The sequence below is a fragment of the Diceros bicornis genome, chromosome 26 (assembly GCF_020826845.1).
Source record: "Diceros bicornis minor isolate mBicDic1 chromosome 26, mDicBic1.mat.cur, whole genome shotgun sequence".
NCBI lineage: Eukaryota > Metazoa > Chordata > Mammalia > Perissodactyla > Rhinocerotidae > Diceros > Diceros bicornis.
Window position 1 is genome coordinate 4,340,383 of NC_080765.1, and position 20,621 is coordinate 4,361,003.

General features: G+C 60.8%; 1 protein-coding gene across 1 annotated transcript; it reads left to right on the forward strand.

The window, feature by feature from the left end:
• Positions 1-1,499: 1,499 nt before the first annotated feature.
• On the forward strand, positions 1,500-20,234 carry MYL10 (myosin light chain 10). Its single transcript, XM_058570527.1, is given in 9 exon segments — positions 1,500-1,745; positions 11,932-12,024; positions 12,185-12,210; positions 12,281-12,320; positions 12,409-12,535; positions 13,446-13,550; positions 17,386-17,464; positions 19,677-19,725; positions 20,023-20,234. Coding segments are annotated over 9 exon segments (864 nt in total). The 3' UTR covers positions 20,122-20,234.
• Positions 20,235-20,621: the final 387 nt, after the last annotated feature.

The window sequence follows — 20,621 nt, forward strand, 5'->3', positions numbered from 1 at the left end:
CTCGAGGATAGCACCCAGCCAGAAGAGAGGAGAAGAGGGGGTCCTCCCCTGCTTTACAGAGCACATCTTCCTTCCGGGATTATAGTCTCACAGGAGAGGGCAGCTGGGTGCCTGGTCTTGTGCTCCAGGACATGTATCATATTTAGTTGAGGGAAGAAATTGAGAATCTGTGCCTTGGAGAAGGGTTGCCAGGGACAGCTATTCAGGTTGTGCACTGCTCAACTGCAGTGATGAGGCTACCATTTCCATTTTGGCCAGGCTCTAGGTCATCACAGTGTTTGTGAGTGGCCCCCCTGGAGCTATGCCTGGCGGCCCTGCCTCAGTGACCGGCTCTGGAGTTGTGGGATTCAAAACTGAAACATGAGGGTCCCTGTGGGCCGTGTCTGAGGAACCCCAGTCTCCTGCAGCAAGGCAACATTCAGAATCACTGGACACCTGGGAGTCTAGATCAAGAGGACTGGCCAGACGGAGGCATGGAGCCAGACAGAGGCCAAGAGGGGAAGCCAGGGCTCCAGCCAAGACAGGAGGGAGGAGAGAGGTAAAGGGCCGGAGCCTGGCAGAAACAAGGCCCGACAAGCCCCTTGGCCTCCTCTCCTGCCCCCTTCCCACAGCTGGAGCTCTGCACAAACGCAACACCCCTCATCCCTTGAAAGTGGTAGGGACAGAGAGGGAGAGAATCAGGCGTAAAGAAGCAGCTCCTCGCTGGACTGGAGGCCCCACTGAGGGGAGCCAGGCGGCCCAACTCCCTAAGCTGGGCTTCGCCCCAGGCTGGCCCAGTAGTGGGGGGTGCGGTGGGGGCCTTTCTGGGGACATCAAGCAGAGCCCCCAGCTTTCAGGGGCCCCCTGGCACTGCGGGCCCCATCTACCCAGGAGCCGTGTGGACTGCCGTGTGGGAGAGCGAGGCGTGAGGCCCGGTCTCCCCTGTGGAGCCGCGGAGCGGAGGGTTTGGAGGGCTGCGGTGGCCCCTGGCCCCCGGAACAGCCCTTGGGGCCAGGCGGGCCAAAGGTCCAGCCTTCGGTGCTCAGACGGGTGAGTGGACAGGCCCCGGAGTGAGGCCGGGCCCTGCTGCCCTTCCCAACCAGGGCTGTCGCAGGCCGAGGGCGGCCTGCCCCCATCCCCCGCAGGGCCCCCGAGAGAAGGGAGACGGAGGCAGACTCAACAGTACATACTTCTTGTTTAACTTGAATTTGTCAGACTTCAGCACGCACCGCGGTTCGAGTCTGTAGTGAGAGCTGCGTGGTTACAGTGACACAGGGCTTGTCCCTCCTCCCGCCCCATTTCTCCCCTGCCTCAGAGGCAACGACTCGGTTCTCGCCGGTCCTTTCCGTGGCTCCCTCCATAGCACTACATAACAGGCTGGCACTGCTGTTAGTCGGCCTCTCCGTGCCGGCGTTTTCCGTGGATTTCCCACGACGGGGGTGGCCTTGAGCCCCCACGCGCCCCGACCTGCATTTCCCGCCCGCCATCCCCCGATGTCCCCGCGCTCCGTTCAGTCGAAGATGGCGGCACTGCCTCATCTCACCAGCAGGCATCAACGAACAGCTTCCCACAACTGCGTCGAGCTGGAGCTCATCGGATTCTTGAACAGAGGCCGCGTGGGCCTGGCCTCTGCGGGTGAGCCGGTGCTTGTGGAAGGAAGCAACTGGAAACACAGTCCACACAGGTCGGTGGTGGAGCGGCTGCTGTTCCGTGCTGTGCTCGGGAGGGGGCCGTCCTGGGGGGAAGCAGGCCCAGTCAGCGTTCCCGTAACGCCCCATCTGGAAGTGCAGCGACGTGGCCCGTATGGGCGCTGGGCACCCCCCGCTGGGATGGTTGGGTCATGCGGTCTGGAAACTGGGAGCGACCTTGTCGCTGACAGCCATGTCCCCTGCCAATGACCAGACAGGGTTTGTAGCCACAATTATAAGCACCAATCGCTTTCCAGGCACTAGCCTCTGATCCTCATAACAAATGTTTGAAGGCGACACGACCAGCTCCGTGGTACGGGTGGAGAATCAGAGACCTTGGGGAGAACAGGGGATTTGCAAGGTCACGGAGCAGGCAGGCCTGTGGGACTCGAACCCAGGTCTGTCCGATTCCGAGTTCCTTCTCTAGTCTTTCCACAGCCCCAGAGCTGTGGGACGCAGACTGTGGCCTCGCTGCAGATAAGCCCACGGATCTGGGCACCAGGGAGGGATGCCTTCCAGGGAGGGCCGTCCTTTGTCCCCTCCGCTGCGGGTGCCCTGGCCTGTGGGGCGGGTGGGGTTCTGGCTCCGAGATCTCCCTCCGAGCGTGGTTGAGGTTCGGCTGGGGCCCGGGGCGACTAGCTGGGGAAGAAGCCCCGTCGGCAGGCTCATTTCAGGGGGAAGGGTTGTGGCGGGTTTAAAAAGTGTCCCCCCCCATCCCAGCTTCTGATTGACCCGACCCCTAGCCAGGCTGGGGTGGAAGCTGCTGGATGCTGAGCAACCTGGCTAATTGCTAAGCCAGGGTGGCAGGGTGTGGCTTGACGTAATTACGGCTTGTTCTGTCACCGCTGGCCCGGCTCACGAGGGGAGGGTGAGGCAGCTCCGGGCGCAGAAAGCGCCCAATAGCACAGCAAATTGAGCTTGTTCAGCATCCTCCAGGCCCCTGGGCGCCCCGAGTCTAGAGGCTGCCTTAGCCACCCTCTGCTGCCAGGACGCCCCGCGTCTCTGGGGAGGCCCGTCGGGACCTCCCTGCTGCTCGGCTCCCAGGTGTCCCTTTGGGAAGGGGTGTAACTCTTACAGTGGCACCTGGAGCCAGCCCTTCCCGACTCTGGGCCTCAGTTTCCACATCTGTCCAGTGGGATGAGGGTTGCCTGTCTCTTGGGGGAAAGAAAGGGATGTGCTTTGTGAGCTAGGGAGCATGGCCCCCACCATCCACCATGGCCCTGCTTGTTCCCTGTCGCCTCCGTCAGGCTGACCTCCTGGACTCTTCCCACTGCAGGCTTCTCTTCTGCTCCAGGGCCCCACTGAAACGCTCCCTGAGGCCTGGGGGGCTGCGTGTACCTGAGCTCCACATTCCTCTCCCGTCGCCCTGTTTGTGGGCAGCAGGGGTCTGACACACAGAAAGAGCAAGGGGCTGGGGGCAGCTGGAGGTTGGTGCACTGCCAGCCCAACACTCCTTAACCTCTCTGAGCTCAGTTTCCCAACCGTCGAGGACAGTGGGGTGAGAGGAGGCAGCATCCAGGTGCTCGGGGAAGGGCAGATGGGGACACCAAGATGCAGAGAGTGAAGTCCAGGTCCAGGCCGAGTGGGGGGCTGGCAGAGGATGAAGGCTGGGCCCACCCCGAAGGGGCCTGACCTCCGTCTCTGCTCTGGCCCCTTTCCCAACTCAGGCCTCCCTGGCTGCGGAGAGAGAGTGACCACCTGCCACGCTGCCCGGCCCCAGGGGAGCTTCCCGGCCTCCTGGGCTCACGCACCTGCCTGTGGGACAGAGTCCCTCGGGCCTGGATCTGAATTCTGGCTCCTCTACCCACCAGGTCTGTGACCTGAGGCCACTTTCCGAGCTCCCAGAGCGCAGGCTGGGTGGGAGTGGCGGCTGTAAGATGTGTCAGTGAATTCTTTGCCACACCCTGTCGAGAGGCAGGGTCTGTGTCATCTCTCCTGGCCACCGGGCAGGCCTCGGTGACACTTCTGACCAGGAGAGTGGGGTAGAAGTGTTCCTACGTGACTCCTGAGCCTGGTCACGAGAAGCCGTGGAGCTCCCACCTTACGTGCTGGGCCGTTTGCGCCGGGGCTGCGAGCCGCCACGGTAGAGGCCTGACTGCCATGGCACCGCCGTGCTGGGAGGAGCCCGGGTCACAGGGAGAGGCCGCGTGTGGGCGTCTGGTCAGCCGTCCTCGACTGTGAGTCTTCCCAGCCGGGACCCCAAACACGCGGGTGGTCGAGCCTTCCGGTGACTCCGGCACCAGCTGTCCAGCGACCCCCAGCGTCCAGTCTTCCCAGCTGAGGTCCCAGACGTTACTGAGTGGAGACGAGCCATCCTTGATGTGCCCTTCCGGGATTGCTGACCATAGAACTCGCCAGCGCACTGCGACGTTTGGGGTGATTCTTTACAAAACAACGCTAATAACCCAAACAGTGGGATTTAAATGGGGCAACAGAGGGAAAGCTTTTCCCAAGGGGCCGAGCTTGGAGAGGGGCCGTGAGCCTGGCTGCCAACACCAAGAGAAAGGAAGATGGTGGCTACAGAGCTCAGTGCTGGTCCCAGTTGGGTAGAGATACAGGCCCTGGCCCAGCTGCCACAGCTGCCACAATTATGCTCCCCAACAAGGCTGCTCCTCTCTAGCTGACAGCTTCCAACCCCTTAGCCACAATTCATGGGACTAAATGCTGCTATCCTCCAAAACGCCTTCTGCACAGAGCACAGTACTAGGACCAAGCATAAGTCTTCTGTTGTTTGTGTAGGTCAGCAGAAGATAGACTTGTCACCTCCCTGGATTGAGGACCTAGACCTCTATTAATGTAACCCAAGAATACATTCACTTTTGCAACTACGTGTCTGAGTTGAGGTCAATCCCTGGCTGCTCCTGTGCTGCTGAGCCCTTGCAAGTCCTCAGCACAAGCTGGTGCTGGGTCCTATCTGGCTTGTGGCTACTGTGGCTGGGAAGACAAGTCACCATCACTCTCTGGGGAGTGATGCTGCACTGTGACGCCCCCACCCCCACTTCCACCCCCAGACCCCTGGACCCTCCTGGCTGTGGCCTGGTCACCAAGCCAGCCCTGTCCACCTCTGCAGCCACTAGGCTCTGAGGAGGGTGATGTGAACATGTGGGAAGGCTCTCCCCGGGGGTCTGGAGAGGGAAGTTAAGCCAGGGGTCAGGAAGTCTGGGTTCTGATGCTGGTTCTCACCATCCCCCAACTCCCCATTGCTTTCTCAGTAATGAGATCAGAGACTGGGCCAAGGGGCAGGTCCCCTCCCCCAGGAGGCTCCCCAAATAAGCCCTGGGAGACGGGGCCCTAATACCAGGGAGATGCCTGCTCCCTGAGGACCACCCTGCCCACTCAGAATGCAGACCAATAAATCTGGCATTGAGCCGAGGGACATCCAATGTGTGCCACTGGCACAGTGTCCCCCGTGCTCGTGGTGAGAGGTCCCCCACTCCCAAGGGACCAGGGTCCAGAGTGCGGGTCAGCCAGAGCAGCCCCCACCCTGCGGTTAATATCAGGCAGAGCCCAGACTAGACCCAGCTAGCCTTTTTCTCCCTCTTACCCCAAAGGAAATTGCCTTTTGCGTCCAAGTCTCTAAGCACCAGATGGGACGACCGAGATTTTGAGGACAATTACGGGAGGTCTGTCTTTTCCCAAACTCCCCAGTGTCCCCTCCTCCACAAGCCCGCCCTGTCTGGAGACTTCCTCTAATTTGGAGCCACTTAGAAAAGAAGAGGAAACCTTTAAAGCTGAGAAGAATGTCTCCTGCCTGTTTTATAGCTGCGCTGCCGACAGAGCTGGCGGACGTGCTCGCTCTGCAGGAGCACGAGAGACACGCCTGTTCAAGGGGCCTGTGGCCGCAGCATCCTGCTATAAAAATAGCTGCGGGTTTGACGGCTGGAGGAGGACAAAGGGCAGGATTCGTCTGCTCAGCGGGCCAAGAGTAGCCCTGAACCAGGAGAAGAGGGAGCCCCCAAGCCGGGTCTGGGAACTCTGTGCTGGGTTCCGCTTGGTCACCTTTGAGGTCTTCAAGGTCACCTCTCGATGGTTCGGATGCCGCATCCTGTCCCTTCTGCTCCCCTCTCCTGCCTGACCCTGGTCCCTCACACTGTGTGACTTCGTATCTGAGCCGCTCTGCGGGTGCCCCGGGACATCTTCTTCCTCCTTCAAGGCCGGGTCTGTTGGACGCAGCCCACAAGGCCCCCTCTGAGCAGGTGGTGGCGCTTTCCGTGTGGGTCCCCTCCCTCTTGCAGCCACACTTGTTTTGCACACCACTGTGTCTGCAGTGCCCAGGGCTCAGCAGGACTCCATAAACATCTGACGAGTGAACGAACTCAGCACATGTTGTCTAAATTTCTAAAATGGTCCAAACCCAGGCATTGTCAAGACGAATTCTTAGTCCCCAGAACACCCAGTGCAGGGCCACAGCAGACAATCAATGAACATTTGCCAATGTGAGTTGCCTTTGCTGGAGAAGGGATGAGCTCCCCATCACAGGTGGTATGTAAGCCAGGGCCACTTGATGGAGAGGCTGAAAAGGACACTCAGCATCTAGCAGGGCTGGACTCAGAGGGCTGATGGATTCCACTGGGCTTCTGAGATCCCTCTGGCCAGAAAGTCTGCAACAACGATTCCGCATATGGAGGGCGTGTATGAACAAGTCCCTGGGAGCCTGCATTTCTGAGGCCCCTCTGTGGTCCCGGAGGCCAGATGGGTGGAGGCCGAGGGGCAAAGGTGGTGAGACCCCAAGGCCAAGAGAAAGGCACGTGGTCTTTGCTCTGCAGAGTGGAGGTCGGAGGGAGGTGGCGATTCCAGTGGGAGAGGGACGCCAGGGAAGGCTTCTGGGAGGAGGTGAGAGGTGACGGAAGGTGGGCGGATGGGGCGTGAGGAGGGAGGGAGCATGTGATGTGGGCAAAGGCTTGGAGGAAGGACAGTGGACAACAGTGGTGGTCAAGGTGGAGGCCGGTGGGCTGTGGGTCTGGGAGGCAGGTGACTACCTGCTGACCATGAGGGGTTAGAGGCCGAGGTTAGGGGTGAGGCTGGGGAGTGTGGCCACGTCCTAAGGCAATTGGTCTCTTTCAAGCTCCCTTCCTGGCTTGGTCACCCCGAGACCTCAGGTTGCCCTCTGGACAGTGGGTGCTGTTCACAAGGGGCTAGGTACTCCTCTGAATCACCCTGGCTGACCTGGAATTCCAGTTCTGAGGCTACTTGCTCCCAGGACCCCTGACTGGGAGCACAGACCCCTCAGGGCTCTCTCTGACCCTAAGGACTGGCCTCGCCTGTGGTCAGTTGACCCAGACTCACAGCAGCCCCTTCTGGCTGATAAGGGATCGTAGCTTATAGAGGCTGTGAGTTTTGTTAAGGACCCCATCCACGTTGGGCGTCTGCCCTCCAAACCCAGGCTGGTGACCACCACGGCTCTTTCCCACGGCACTGGGCTGCTCGATGGCAGCTTCCAGGGGGCTGGGCTGCTGGCACCACGTCTCAGAGGGGAAACTGCGAGTCTGTGCGTTGCTGAGCGAGGGTCCCACAGCAAGGGCAGAACTCAGAGCTTCCCCCGCTCAGGGCCATTGCAGCCTCCCCACACCCGCACAGCCTGCCCCCCAGGGAAACAAAGCTTTCCCAACCCTCTTTCCTGGGGGTTTCCATGGTCTCCACCAGATTTCTGACTAGCCCTTCCTGCCTTCGTCATCCCAAGGAGAAGGAGCCAGGGAAGGAAACCGGCGGGACTCATTTGCTAAGCCCTTGTAAGCTCTGTTGTGACTCACCCGGCTCTCTCCCCGAATCCCCCTCACACCCCCCTCCTCCGGGCAGGCTGGGAGGCTCTCCTGGCCCTCAGGAGCCCTTCCGTGGTCCTGGGCGGTGATCCCCCAAGGCAGAAGCTTAGGGCCACCCAGTCCTTGCAGGAGGAGGCCCCCGGCCAGCAGGAAGGAGGTGCTAAAGTCCCAGATGGTATACGTCTCCCTGCTCAGCAAGCCCAGAGCCAGGAGGCCCCAGGGCCAGGCTCGTGGACTGGGCCAGGAAAGCCTGCTCCCCGGGGCTGGTGCACAGTGGCCACCTGCCCTTCCACACGGGCCCAGAAAGGGGCAGGTACCTGCCACACCCGCACAGCCTGTCTCCCGCAGCAAGTCGAGGGGGTGCTGGGACTGGAACCCAGGGCTCCTGCCCCCCAAGCCAGTTCCCCTTCACCCTGGCCTGCTGAAGACCTACGGAGCATGTGGCTGGTCCCTGCTGGGGCTACAGCATGGTAGGGCCTGGCCCCACCTCAGGGCGGAGGGTTCTATCACAGGTCTCAGAGGGGTGGGAGTCAGCTAGTCAGTGATGGCTGGGCGGTGGGGGCGCGGAGTACTACGGGAGGGGAGCATTTGGATTGGCAGAACCTTCTGGAAGCTTCCTTCTTGAATCACTAGCAAGAGGGGCTCTCATCCTGGCACCATCACTTATCAGCCTTGAGCGAGTGACTTAACCCACATGTGCCTTAGTTTCCCTACCTGGAAAATGGGGTCAGGATTGACCGTGAGGACACACGTCTTAGAACACAGCCTGACTTTCTACGTTTTACAAATGTTAGCTACTCTTCTTCTTGTTATCATCATCACATTCCCTCCCCCAGGCAGGGATCAGCCGTTCCGGGGCCCGGAGGCCTGAGGCCAGCTCCGGGGACAGTTAAGCTGTCCTGCGCCTGGGGACGGGTGGACTCACTGCCTGAGCCCAGCACTGCCGGCCCTGGCAGCCGATCAGACGTGGTGGGCCCCGGGCGGGGGCGACTTGGCTGGATGGACAGGGCAGCCGGGCTGCACTGGACACACGAGAGGCCTGCCAGGGGCAGGTGCGGGCCCGGCTTGGCACATGTCCTGGAGAATTCTGGGGCTAGGCTGGGCCTGGTGGGGACGGGCCACGTCCGGGTGTGTGTGTGGCCGGAGTGGGATGGGGCTCTGAGTCTTCAGTTCTCCCTCAGCAGAGTCACCTCCATCGTTCTCTTGTTTGTCTCTTTGCTTTTTCAACTCCCTGGGCATTTCCAACGGCCTGCGGGCCCCAGGCTGGGTGGGTAATGGTGGTGTTGATAACCACAGAGCAGTAGAAGTATTGGTTGAGGGGCCCTGGGGGCCCAGGCTGGTGCAGAAACCCTGTCCACGAGCTGACCGGGGGTATCACGTGCTCCCCATTTTTATAGGAGAGGACTGAGCCTTCTGGAGGATGGTGTCCCACCCAGAGTCACCCAACTCGAGGGGTCGGGCCACGTTGCCGCCCTGAGTTTCCCTAATTGGCGGGGTGGCCCTGCCTTGGGAGCTTTTCTGACCTTGCATGGCCCAAGGCCAAGTCTTCCCAGCTGGTTCCAGGCCTCAACTTGCTGCATCCTCAGCCAGGAGCCCCAGCCTGTGCCGCGGTCCCTTGGCTACAGAGATCCGGTTGGCCCGGGACCGGGGGAGATGCTTGTGGCTCAGACAGGATCTGAATCCCACAACCCCACCCACGCTGAAGGGCCCCAGACAGGTGCCTGGCAGGGATGCCTCCATCCCGTCCTTTGACACCTTCCGAACTCTTGTCCGGACCTGGAGCACTATTTAAAGAGCTGTCCCTCAGCTCCCTCAGCCCTGCTGCAGCGCGAGGGAGCATCCAGACCATGGTAGGCTGGGGCTGCCCTGCCTCCTGCCCCTGACCTCATCCCGCGGCCTTGACTTCGTTTGTGACTCTGACCTTCACCTCATTGCCTGAACTCACCCTGACCTTGACCTCGCTCCTCTCACTGACATCCTTGACCTTGACCTGATGTCCCTGGTCCCGATCTTCTGGTCCCGATCTTTTCTTCCCCCTTGGTGTCGTCCCTGCACCTGGGCCCCCTGGGCTAACCTTATGGGTGGCCAGTCCGTCCGTGTGGGTCCTGATTTGGGTCTCTGCTTTCCTGGACTCGGTGGAGGCTGCTGAGCGGGGCGGGGGTGGGGTCGGTATTCCAGGGCAGCGTGTTCCTGTGGCACCGGGCTTGGGGCCTGCCCTGCTCCCTCCCCTTGCGCCTGGGCTCCGTGGCTCTCCCTGCAGGCTCTCAATGGCGGCGGCGCTGCGCTGCTAGTTTATGCCTGTCTCACACGCCCTCGCCAGTGCCTCCTGGCCTGAGAGCCCGGACTCAGTGTCAAGCCTCAGCTCAGAAGCCGCCTCCTCCGGGAGGTCTGCCCTGAGTGCCCCAATGGCAGAGGGGCTTCTCTGTGTTCTCAGCGCCCATCCCTCCCCCATCACTCTCTACTGACTGTCTGTCTCCCAGCTGGACCGTGAGCTCCTTGGCGACAAGGATGGGGCTTGATTCAGCCCTGGGTCCCCGGGACTGGGCATAGGGCCTGGCTGGAGGTCAGCAGGTCCCTAATAAATGTCCTGATGCTTTGAGGTAGGCATTCTCTTGGTTTATAAATGGGGAAACTGAGGCTCAGAGCAGGCAACTGATTTTCTTAACATCACAGAGGCCGTGAGCGCTCGGGTCTGGGTCACCCCCTTCTGCCCTGAGGTGTTCTTTTTGGGGGATTTTTATTTTTTAGGGGCACGTTATAAAAGGGAATTTCCAAGACAGCTGGGCTGGAAAGAGTACTGACTGGGAGATCAGACGCCTGGCCAGGACCCTGGGCATCAGGGTCCCCTGCGTAGTCAGAGAAAACAGTCTTTCCTCCCTTGCAGGTTTCTGGAACAGGGCCCGGCACACCGTAGGCGATGATTCACCAGATGGACGTGAAAGGCTGGGTCGAGGCAGGGATAGGGACACCGAGGCCGAGGGCAGGTCTGAGGAGAGAAAGGGCAGAATATCCCACAGACAGAAGCGATTGTTTTTGCTAATCGGAGGGAAATGCGTATGTCATTATGTGAGATGAACTCTGCGGGGAGGTTCTTTTCTTTATGATGTCTGGAGGGATTTATAAATATTACAGAGGTTTTACAGCATCATAGCGTCCCGGCTGCCCTGCCAGCCCCTTTCAAAGGGTTAGTGGAGACAAAGCACTCAGGAAAAGCTAATCATAAGTTGGCCGGGTGCTGTTGCTCCTGAAATGAGCCGGAGCCGGAGGGCAGTGGGGCGAGTGCGGGGGTGGGGGAAGCTGGGGTGGGGGACAGAGGTGAGCTGCGGGGAGGGGAGACCACACAGGCACTGTGTGGGGGGCAGGGGAAGCCCATTCTCTGGGGTGGGGTAGACGGGGGCTTGGCAAAGAGGGTGGTGCAGGCAGAAATGGAGGCGGAGCTGGGGTGGGGGTTCGGCAGTGAGGAGCCTGTCCGCGTCTGTTCCACCCCTCCACCTCTCTCAGCCAATTCTGGGACTCCCTGCACATGGGGTCCCTAGTGATGGCCACTGAGGAAAAGATCCCTTGGGGGGTCTCGGGGACCCAGAGCTTTCAGCGAAGGCCCAACAGTGGACTCCTGGGCACCATGACATCGTCAAAGAAACTTGTGAGGCAGGCAGGCTGGCCAGAGGCCCCAGAGTCAGTCCCCGTGGGTGGTCGCCTGCTTCACCTGCTGAGGAGTGCCCCGAGCTCTGGGCAGCTATGTTCAGACTGACCCCCAGTCTGAGCCAGGCCCAGGTCGGGGGGCAGGGAGGTCGGGCAGGGGAGCCCAAGGGTGGGACGGACACAGGGAGATATGGAGGGCAGTACAGGGAGTGCTAGGGGGTGTGGCTGCCCAAGACCGGTGGGGAGGGGGGAGTGGGGAGGAGCCCTAAGCTGGCCTGGGGGTCAGGGAAGGCTTCTCAGAGGAGGTGGCAGAGGAGTTGAGCCTGAAGGATGAGGATTCTTCCAGAAGGAAGGCAGGGAAGGCATTCCAGGTAGTGGGAAGGGCAGGAGCAGATGTTGGGAGAGAAGGAAGCTCAGGTTTGGGGCAGAGTGGGGGACCCAGGCGGGTGGGGGTGGGAGCTCTGGGAGAGGGACAAAGGACAGAGCTCGCAGGCTGAGGGGCCCAGAAGTTATCCTGAGAACACTGGGGAGGGTGGTAGGAGAGGAAGGGGCCCCACGCGGGGTCTGATGCTAGAAAAGATGCCCCTCTCTGCTCCACAGCCTGGGCGCAGACCACCCGCCTTCCGGAGCCCCGGGGCCCAGGTCAGGAAGCAGCTGTCTGGCCCTGTGGGGTGGGCTGGGAAACCCCTCTGCTTATCTGCAAGGCTTCGTTAGGAGCCTGTCTGTCTGCTGCGGGCACTGAGGGAGGGCAGTGTCACTCAGGACGGTGACGCTGTGGGAGGTGAGGCATGAGGGTTGGGGCGGTGGGATGGCTGACCTCCCGAGGACAGGGCTTCTGCAAGGCCTCACCTGGCCCCTCACAGGCGCCGAGAAGAGCCCGGAAAAGAGCAGAAGGTGGAGCCAGCTCCAACGTCTTCTCCATGTTCGATCAGTCCCAGATCCAGGAGTTTAAAGAGGTTCGTCAGTGTCCCCGGGACCCCTGGGGGGATTAATGTCATGCACGGAAAGCACTCAGGAGCCCGCAAGGCGTGGGGTCAGCCCTCAGCCCCGGGGGGCGGTGCTGTCACCCGTGCTCCTCAGGACCTGCCTGGGCAGCCCCACCCCTCTCTACCGGAGACTTTGCTAGCTGTGTGACCCTCTCTGTAAAATGGGGCTGCTGTGAGCATGAAATGGGGGACAACTGTGAAGCCCCAGCAGTGTACTGGTGCACAGTAGGCGCTCAGGGAGGGTCAGCCATCACTCTCATGCTGCTGTCATGCTGGGTGGAGTACCCGGGTGGCCAGAGGGGCCTGCACTGTTGTGCAGGCAGCGGTTCGCAGGAGGACAGCCCCTTGGGACAGGGGCTGGGCTTGAGCAGGTGGGTGGCCGCTCAGAGCCTGTGTCTCTGCCAGGCCTTCACCATCATGGACCAGAATCGAGATGGCTTCATCGACAAGGAGGACCTGAGGGACACCTTTGCTGCCCTGGGTGGGTGACGAGCAGCTGGGGAGGCTTGGGGCTTGGGGCAGAGTCGAGCCCAGGCCATCCAGACAGAGCAGGCGGTTGGGGCAGGCCAGGGCAGTAGACGCAGTGGCTGTGAGGGGCTTGTGTGCTGTGGGGGGCAGGAAAGGGGCGGCCACTGCCAGGAAGATCAGGGGAAGGCTCCTGGGTGTTAGAGGAGGACTCACCAGGGAAGGCGAGAGGGCATTTTAGGAGCAGGAATGGCCTTTGCAAAGGTGTGGAGGGCCAGGCTGGGGTGAGGGGTCGAGAGAGCGGGGGGCGATGCCGGGTTTGGTGAGGGGAGGAGGCTGGAGATGTCTCGAGGGTAGAAGGCTTTGGCTGCAGGGGGAGGCTTGTGCGTTCTCTAAGGCCCAGGGAGGGGCCTTAAGGCACGGGGTAGGGGTAGGGGTGAGGTCGGGGGAAGGGGGCATAAGCAAGTCATGTCTGGACTGAGCTTTGAGCCTCTGGAAACCTGTTGTCCACTGGGACCATGCGGAGTCCCGGAGTGCCCCCTCCAGGCAGCCAGCTGACCCCTCCTGGGGCGTGTGAGCCCCAAGGCCCAGGTCCTCCAGGCTCTGCACCTCAGCTGCTATTCTTTGAGCCCATTTCCTCATCTGTAGAACTAGGACAACAACCAACTTGCTCTCCCTCCCAGGGAGGCGGAGGTGGTGGCTGGGGCGGGGAGGCTGGGGTAGCCCCATGCTGACTGCATTTGCCTCTCCCGAGGTCCCCAGCAGGTGGGCAGGGCCTCAGGGCCACGTGAGGGCAGGTGCAGCAGTGGAGCTGGGCCATGGCAGGACGCTTTGTGGTCCGAGCTCTGCTCTCCTGGGCCCTGGCGGCAGGGTCCCCTCTGACCCTCATCTCGATCCCTGGTGTCCCCGCCTCTCTCCTCCCCCAGGCCGCATCAATGTGAAGAACGAGGAGCTGGAGGCCATGGTGAAGGAGGCCCCCGGGCCCATCAACTTCACCGTCTTCCTGACCATGTTTGGGGAGAAGCTGAAGGGTGAGTGAGGCCCTGGGGAGCAGATGGGCGAGCGGGAGTGCGAGTGCGCAGGCTGCGCCCCATGTGCAGACGTGCCCCCCACCGATGCACACCACAGCTGGGAGTGTGGCTTCTCCCCCAGACACCAGCCCCCAGGTGCACACACCTTCCCGGGCCTTGCTTTAGTTTCCCTCTACACCACAGAGGGGGAGTAACTGTGAGAACTTCCTCCTTGCAGGGCTGTGAGGGGCCCGGTGGGACGATTTGTGTGAAAGCCCTTTGTGCACCATCAGGATGATGCCCCAGCCCCACCTTCCTGCCTCTTGGCTTATCTTCCCTGCTCTGCCTTACTGCCCACTGCTGATGGGAGGAGGTGGTACCGGGAAGGGGGTTCTAGAAGCTACTGTGGCTGGCCCCAGTGCAGGCCGGCTTACTCACACAGCCTCCAGGGAAAGCATGGAGGGGCCTCGTTCATGAGTGAGGAGACTTGGGCTCAGAGGGATCCCCACACCTGCCCCAGGTGCCCCATCAACAAAGTGACAGGGATGGAACCCTAACCCAGACTCCTGGCTCTAACCATTGTGCCTCCTGAGACCCAGCATCAGGCCTGGGCACGGGAGTGGGCGGGGCTTAGGGTAACTCTGTCCAGTTCTCTCTGAGCCCTGAGGAGCTCTCCCCTCCCCCTGGGCTCGAGGTTTCCATGGTCAGAGGGAAGGGCCAGCCTGGGCTGCGACTGCCCTGGGAGGTGGGCCTCCTTGTCACCCTGCCCTGAAGCTGCCCCGGCCTGATGCCCTCCCTTGGCCTCGGCTAGATCTGGGTTCAAGGCTTGGCCTCCCACTGACCCCCAGGGTGACCTTGGGCGAGGCTTGCCTGCTCCCTACACCTCAGCTTTTTCATCTGTCAAAGGAGGGTTGTGTTAGTTTCCCAAGGCTACTGTAACAAATGACCACAGACTTGGCTCAAACAACCAGCAATGTGTTCTCTCAGTTCTGGAGTCTAGAAGTCCCAAATTTGGCAGGTCGTGCTCTCTCAGAGGCTCCGAAGGAGAACCTGTTCTCTGCCTCTTCCAGCTTCTGGTGCCGCGTCGCTCCTGTCTCCACCACTGTGGTCCACTGGCCCCCCTTCTGTCTGTCTCTCTCCCCCGCCTCACTCGTATGAGGACACTTGTCATTGGATTTAGGGGCTACTTGGATAGTCAGGAGGCTCTCCCTGTCTCCAGATCCTTTCCTTACATCTACAAAGGCCTTTCTCCGACTGAGGTGGCATTTCCAGGTTCTGGGGATGAGGACATGGGCCTATCTTTAGGGGGCCACCATTCCACCTACGACAAGCATGATCCTACCTGACGTTACAGAGTTTATTTGGTGAGAAATCATAATCCTCTCATGGGTCGTGACCTGCTGGAAAGTACAATAGCCTCACGTACACTGTCCTGGCCGATCCCAGAGCCAGAGGGAGGCCAATGACTGACCTATGACCAAATAGCCCCGCCCTCCGCATTAGAGAGGAGGAAACCGAGGGCCTGAGAGGGGGCAGGCTGGCAGCCGGAGGCTGTCAGGCTGACTCAGCAGTGCCATTGGGCCCCCTCCGGGCAGCTGTTAGGGGTTCTTCCCGGGACCCTGGCCACCTCCTCAAAGAGCTCAGAAGCTCAGGGGGTGCACCCCCGGGGACAGACACGTGTGCTTCAGCCAGTGACTTTAAGGGGAGGCCCAAGTCTGTGGCTGAGCTAAGTGCATGACCCAGGACCAGGCGAGGCCCACAGGGCTGCAGCTTTTTCTCATTTTTTCGGGGACTGGGTCTCCAGCTGAGCCTGTCATGAGAACTTGGTTGAGCCTGTATGCTCGGCCTGCGGTGGGGATAGGACCCAGGGCTGGGGCAGGCACCGCCTCACCCTCTATTGGGATGAGGACACTTTGTCATGAGATTCCCAATGGGGGTGTGGAGGAGCAGCCGCTCAGTAGCCCACGTGATGAGGTTCGCTGCCCGCAGAGCAGAGGCACTCTCTGGGAGGAGGGAGGGGAGGGCTGGGCTGTGGTGAATGTCCTACCCTGGGCCTGAGCCCAGGGCTGCTGGTCCACGTGCAGCCGGTCCTCAGGAAGGTGGCTGGAGCCAGCCTGCCCCAGCAGTGAGGCCTCTTCAAAGACCCTGGGAGGCTGAGACCACGCACCAGCCTCCCCACCATAATCCCTTGGCCATCTTCTCTGCCTGCAAGGCCAGCTGTGAGGGCCAGAGCTCTGCCCCGGCTGGACCCTGGGCTGAGCCTCTGGGCTCCCTGGTGCTCTGCCCAGAGGAAGCCCATGGCTCTGCCCTCCAGCTCCCAGGCCGGTGGGGCCAGTACTGTGCCAGGCTTGGTCACTCTGGGCCTCAGAGATGCCGGGTGACTCAGACACTATCCTGTCTGGATGAGCTCCCAGTCTGATGGGGGAGACACAGGTGGCCTTGACTCAGTCTGATGAGGGAGACACAGCTGGCCTTGACCCAGTCTGATGGGGGAGACACAGCTGGCCCTGACCCAGTCTGATGGGGGAGACACAGCTGGCCCTGACCCAGTCTGATGGGGGAGACACAGCTGGCCCTGACCCAGTCTGATGGGGGAGACACAGCTGGCCCTGACCCAGTCTGATGGGGCAGACACAGCTGGCCCTGACCCAGTCTGATGGGGGAGACACAGCTGGCCCTGACCCAGTCTGATGGGCAGGAGCACAGAGTAACAGAACAAGCAGGGGACTCTGGAGGTCCAAAGAGTTGGCTTCAAATCCTTCCTCCCCTTATTAGTGGAGAGCCTCTCTGAGCCTCAGTTTCCTCTTTGACAAACTGGGGACATCAGTATCCACACATGGGATGTTCTGGGGGTTCCATGGGATACAACAGTGAAGCTGCAGGCTGGAGCCTCGCACAGATCATGCAGCTGTGTTTGCGGCTGTGACGGATTAACGTTGATTGAGACCCTCACCATTAACGACCTGCTATCTTTACTGATCCGGGAGGCGGGCAGCCATCAGCACCGTTGTCTCCATTTCACCGATGACACCGCTGGCCCTGAAGCAGGAAGGGGACACCCTGGTCCACAGTGAGCAGGGGCAGTGTGACAGAGGGGCAAGAGCACCAGGTCACCTGCTGTCATTCGCACAGTCTGTGCAGCCGTGGGTGAGACCTTTCCTCTCTCTGGGCCTCATTTTCCCCGTCTGTACAACCTGGGGGCTGGGTATTCAACCCTGTTGTGGGAGTAGAACCATTTCTTCTCATGACAGCTTTCCCACAGCTCACGCTATGAAAGTGATAAAACCAGAAAGGCTCTGGCTGCGCTGCCCCCACCACTGCCCCCACCCCGCAGCCTGTTGGCCCACCTGCCCTGCCTCTGGCCTGGACAACCTTGCACACCCCTCCAACGCCACTACCCGAGCCCCGGTCTTCAGCCCCTGTGTGCGACGCTCTTTGTCCTCCACCCACAGCCTCTCATGCACATCTTGGGTGACAAGAGCCCCAGAGTTGCCCCCCAACCTCACTAATCATACAGCAGCAGCAGCTGCAAGAACTTGGACAAGTCAACCTCTCTGAGCCTCAGTTTCTTTGTCTGTAAACTCGAGCCGATCATCAGGAGGCTTAAGCACATAGTAAGTGCTTAGTCGGGGTCTCCATGGACAGTTGTGCAGGTTGTTCATAACTATACACAGCACCCTTGGCTATCACTGCTCTTCCTTGTTTCTCTGAAACCTCCAAGTGGGTTCGGCCCTCACCGTGGAGTGGAAGTTGAGGAGGAAGCTCCCCAAGCCATTGCCCTCCGCAGGGCCCTGGGACCCGCTCCTGTCTGTCCTCTTCATCCTGGCACTCTCCCTGCCCTGTGTGCTGCTTCTAGGCACAGACCCGGAGGAGACCATTCTCCATGCCTTCAAGGTGTTTGACACTGAAGGGAAAGGTTTCGTCAAGGCTGATTTGTAAGTGCCCCCTGCCCCTCATTTTGGTTTTTCTTTCCACAAAGTCTCAGGGAATAACGAGTGGGGGTGGGGTCAGGCTGGGTGGCAGCCCAGCCTCCTCTCCCACCCAGAACTCAGCCATCGCTTGACATCCCTTCCCCTCTCTGGACCTCGGAGTCCCCGTCTCTGTGTGGAAGTGTACCAGGAGAGTGCGGTCACCAGGGCCGGGCTTCCCAGTGGTGGGGGTGGGGTGAGGTAAAGGTGGGCCTTGAAGGATGACTAAGTGTTGCCTGGGCTGGGGCAGGGAACATTCTAGATTCAGGAACTTAGCGAGTGAAGGGCCAGGGCTTGGAGTGCGTGGTGTTGGTGAGGAGGAGTGGGCTTTGGCTGGAGGGTGTGGGCGGATATGGGTGGGGTGAGCACAGAGAGTAGGCAGGGTGTGCCCTGGGGGCATGGGAGAACCCGAGAAAGAGTTAGGCAGGGGCAGCACGAAGGCTGAAGGAGGAGGAGAAGAGAGGCTTGCAGCCTCCATGAGGGGATGACCATCAGGATGGAGGGGAGTGGATGGATACGTGAAACCCCAGGGGCCAGCGCCCGTGGATCCAGGGTTTGGGGGAGAGAGATGGGCCAGATGTTAGCCAGAGCCTGAGTGGATACCGGGATGGAGGCGGGGCCCCGGGAAGTGAGCGGCTCAGCTGGGGATGCATAGAGAGTGAGGTGGCTGTGGGCAGCTGTCTGGCAGGCCGCTGGGCTGGCACTATGGCCACCTAGGCCTGCTATGCCTGAGAGTCTTGGCCCAGCGAGAGCACTGGGCAGAGGGCCACGGGGTGCAGGCAGGGATGGGCAGGGCGGTGGCAGCCTGCCCAGGGGCCCGGACCCAGTAACTCTGATGCTTCAGGCCTCGGCTTTGAGGCCAGCTTTTGCTGCCTGTTAAAATCATGGTGCAGTGGAGGTGGGCGCAAGAGGGCCGGCAGGCAGGGGGAGTGGGGAGGGTCTGTCTTGTCTCTCCGATGTCCTCACCGTCTCCCACCCTCAAAGTTGTCAGTCACACTCTCCCCAGGGGTAGGGAGGGGCTGCTGAGAGTTTCTCCTGGCTGCAGCCCTCTCCCACTTCACCCCTCCCTCGGGGTCCATGGCTCCCACCTCTATCTTGGGGACCCGGGGGGCACCCCCTGGAATGGCCTGAACCAAGCCCTCTTCTGCCACCCACCTTCTCGCCCACTAGTGTAAGGCAACGGCTGGGAGGAACTCTTTGGGGACCCAGTTTGGGAACCGAGGGTGCCGCTCCCGGGATGTGGGACCTGGAAGACACGGCTGCCCGCCAGGCAGGCCACAGAGCAGGCTCTGGTTGAAACAGAGTCTTGTGAAAAGTCCCCAGCTTGGAGAGTTGGAAACTGTGACTGTCCTGCAGTAACGTAAATAATGGAAAATACGCGTCGGTCCTCAGCGGGGCCAGCTGCTGCTGGCGCCACGGGACACTCTGGGTGCTCAGGGCCCTGCTCAGCCCTCAGATCCCATCCCGGCCCACTGCGCCCCCTGAGAGCCCTTCGGGGCCCTCGGAGCTCCTGGGGGTGTTGGTCCCTCCCACGAAGTCTCGAATGCAGCATCCACGCCCCACCTCTGGCCGCTTCTCCGGTCCCAGGCAGCTCTGGCCCCTGTGGGCATCTGCTCTCCTGGACCACCCAGGGGGCAGACCCCACCCTGCCACTGCAAATCATTACCCTTCCTGAACCTCAGTTTCCCTCTCTGTAAAGAGGGTAATAGTACTCACTTCCCGGGGCCGTGGAGAGCCAGTAAGACCTGCAGGCCCAGGAGGACACGGACCTGAGTAGGGGACTTCCCGTCCTGTGGCTGAGTGCAAGCAGCTTGCTCCCTGTAAAGCACTGTGCAGACGTCAGAAAACCACAAGCTAAGACAGCAGTGCTTCTAGAACTGAGGCAGTGACCTCCCCTCACTGACCAGGAGGCCGATTATTAGTGCATGCTGGGAAATCAGAGTCCCCCAAGGTCGTTTCATTTGGACCCCGCCTGATGCTGGGAGGAGAGTCCATGTCACAAAGGAGGAAACTGAGGCTGAGTGCTGAAGCGGCCTCCCGGGGCCGGAGGGCCAGTCTCCAGGTGCTGTTCTCCTGGGCCAGGCCCTCAACCTCCACCTGCGCTCATCACCCCTAGGATCTGCGTGTCCACATGGGGTAGCCCTTCCCCTGAACACGACCGTTTCTCTCCCTTGCGCAGCATCAAAGAGAAGCTCATGACGCAGGCTGACCGGTTCAGCGAGGAGGAGGTGAGGGCCGGCTTTTCGGGGTATGGCCAGCGCTGACAGTCCTCCCGGGAGGCGCAGGCCTGCCCTTCTCAGCCCCCATCACTCTTCTTTAGATGACGTCCACCTTGACTCCTTGGATGGGAACATGGATGGGGAGTGGCTGTGGGACCCTGGCCTGCTGGCCTGGCCTCTGTGCCCTCCCTCCTGATGCCTTCATCTGCAAAGAGGGGGAAAACGTTCTGCCTGACAGCCTTGGGTGACCCCTGCTCCGGCCTCCACTCGGCCCAGGTCCGGGCTGACTCCCTGCTCCTTCCCCAGGTCAAGCAGATGTTTGCTGCTTTCCCGCCAGATGTGAGTGGCAACCTGGACTACAGGAACCTGTGCTACGTCATCACACATGGCGAAGAGAAGGACTAGGAGGAGACCACAGATCCCCCCACATTCAGAGCCAGCAAACAAGGGGGTGGGGGCAACTGTCGGGGAGCTCTGCTCCCCTCGCCCTGTGTGTTGGGGGCGAAACAAGAATAAATAATGCTAACGAGGTCTGAGTCTTGGTGATGAATGCTCTGGCTGGGGAGAAAGCTAAACATTCCTATGTTGTTGGTTTTTCCGAAACTTTTTACTTCCCTGGCTTTGCTCAAATGTTCCTGATGAGCTGGTGTTTAGAACTAATTGACAGTTTTAATGATCCCCAGCTGGGCCCCAGGACACGGCCTTCATTTATTAAGGTTTTATTGAGCATCTAATGCGTGCCAGACCTGGTGCCAGGCCCAGGGACACGGAGACGAGCCAGCCTGGCCCCTGGGTGGGAAGATCATGCAGTGAGAAGGACAAGACCTGGGGAGGAGGGAGGAGCAGCCAGGAGACACCTGGCAGCTAGGAGCTGGGCAGAGGCAAAGAAGGTGGAGAGGAGGGGC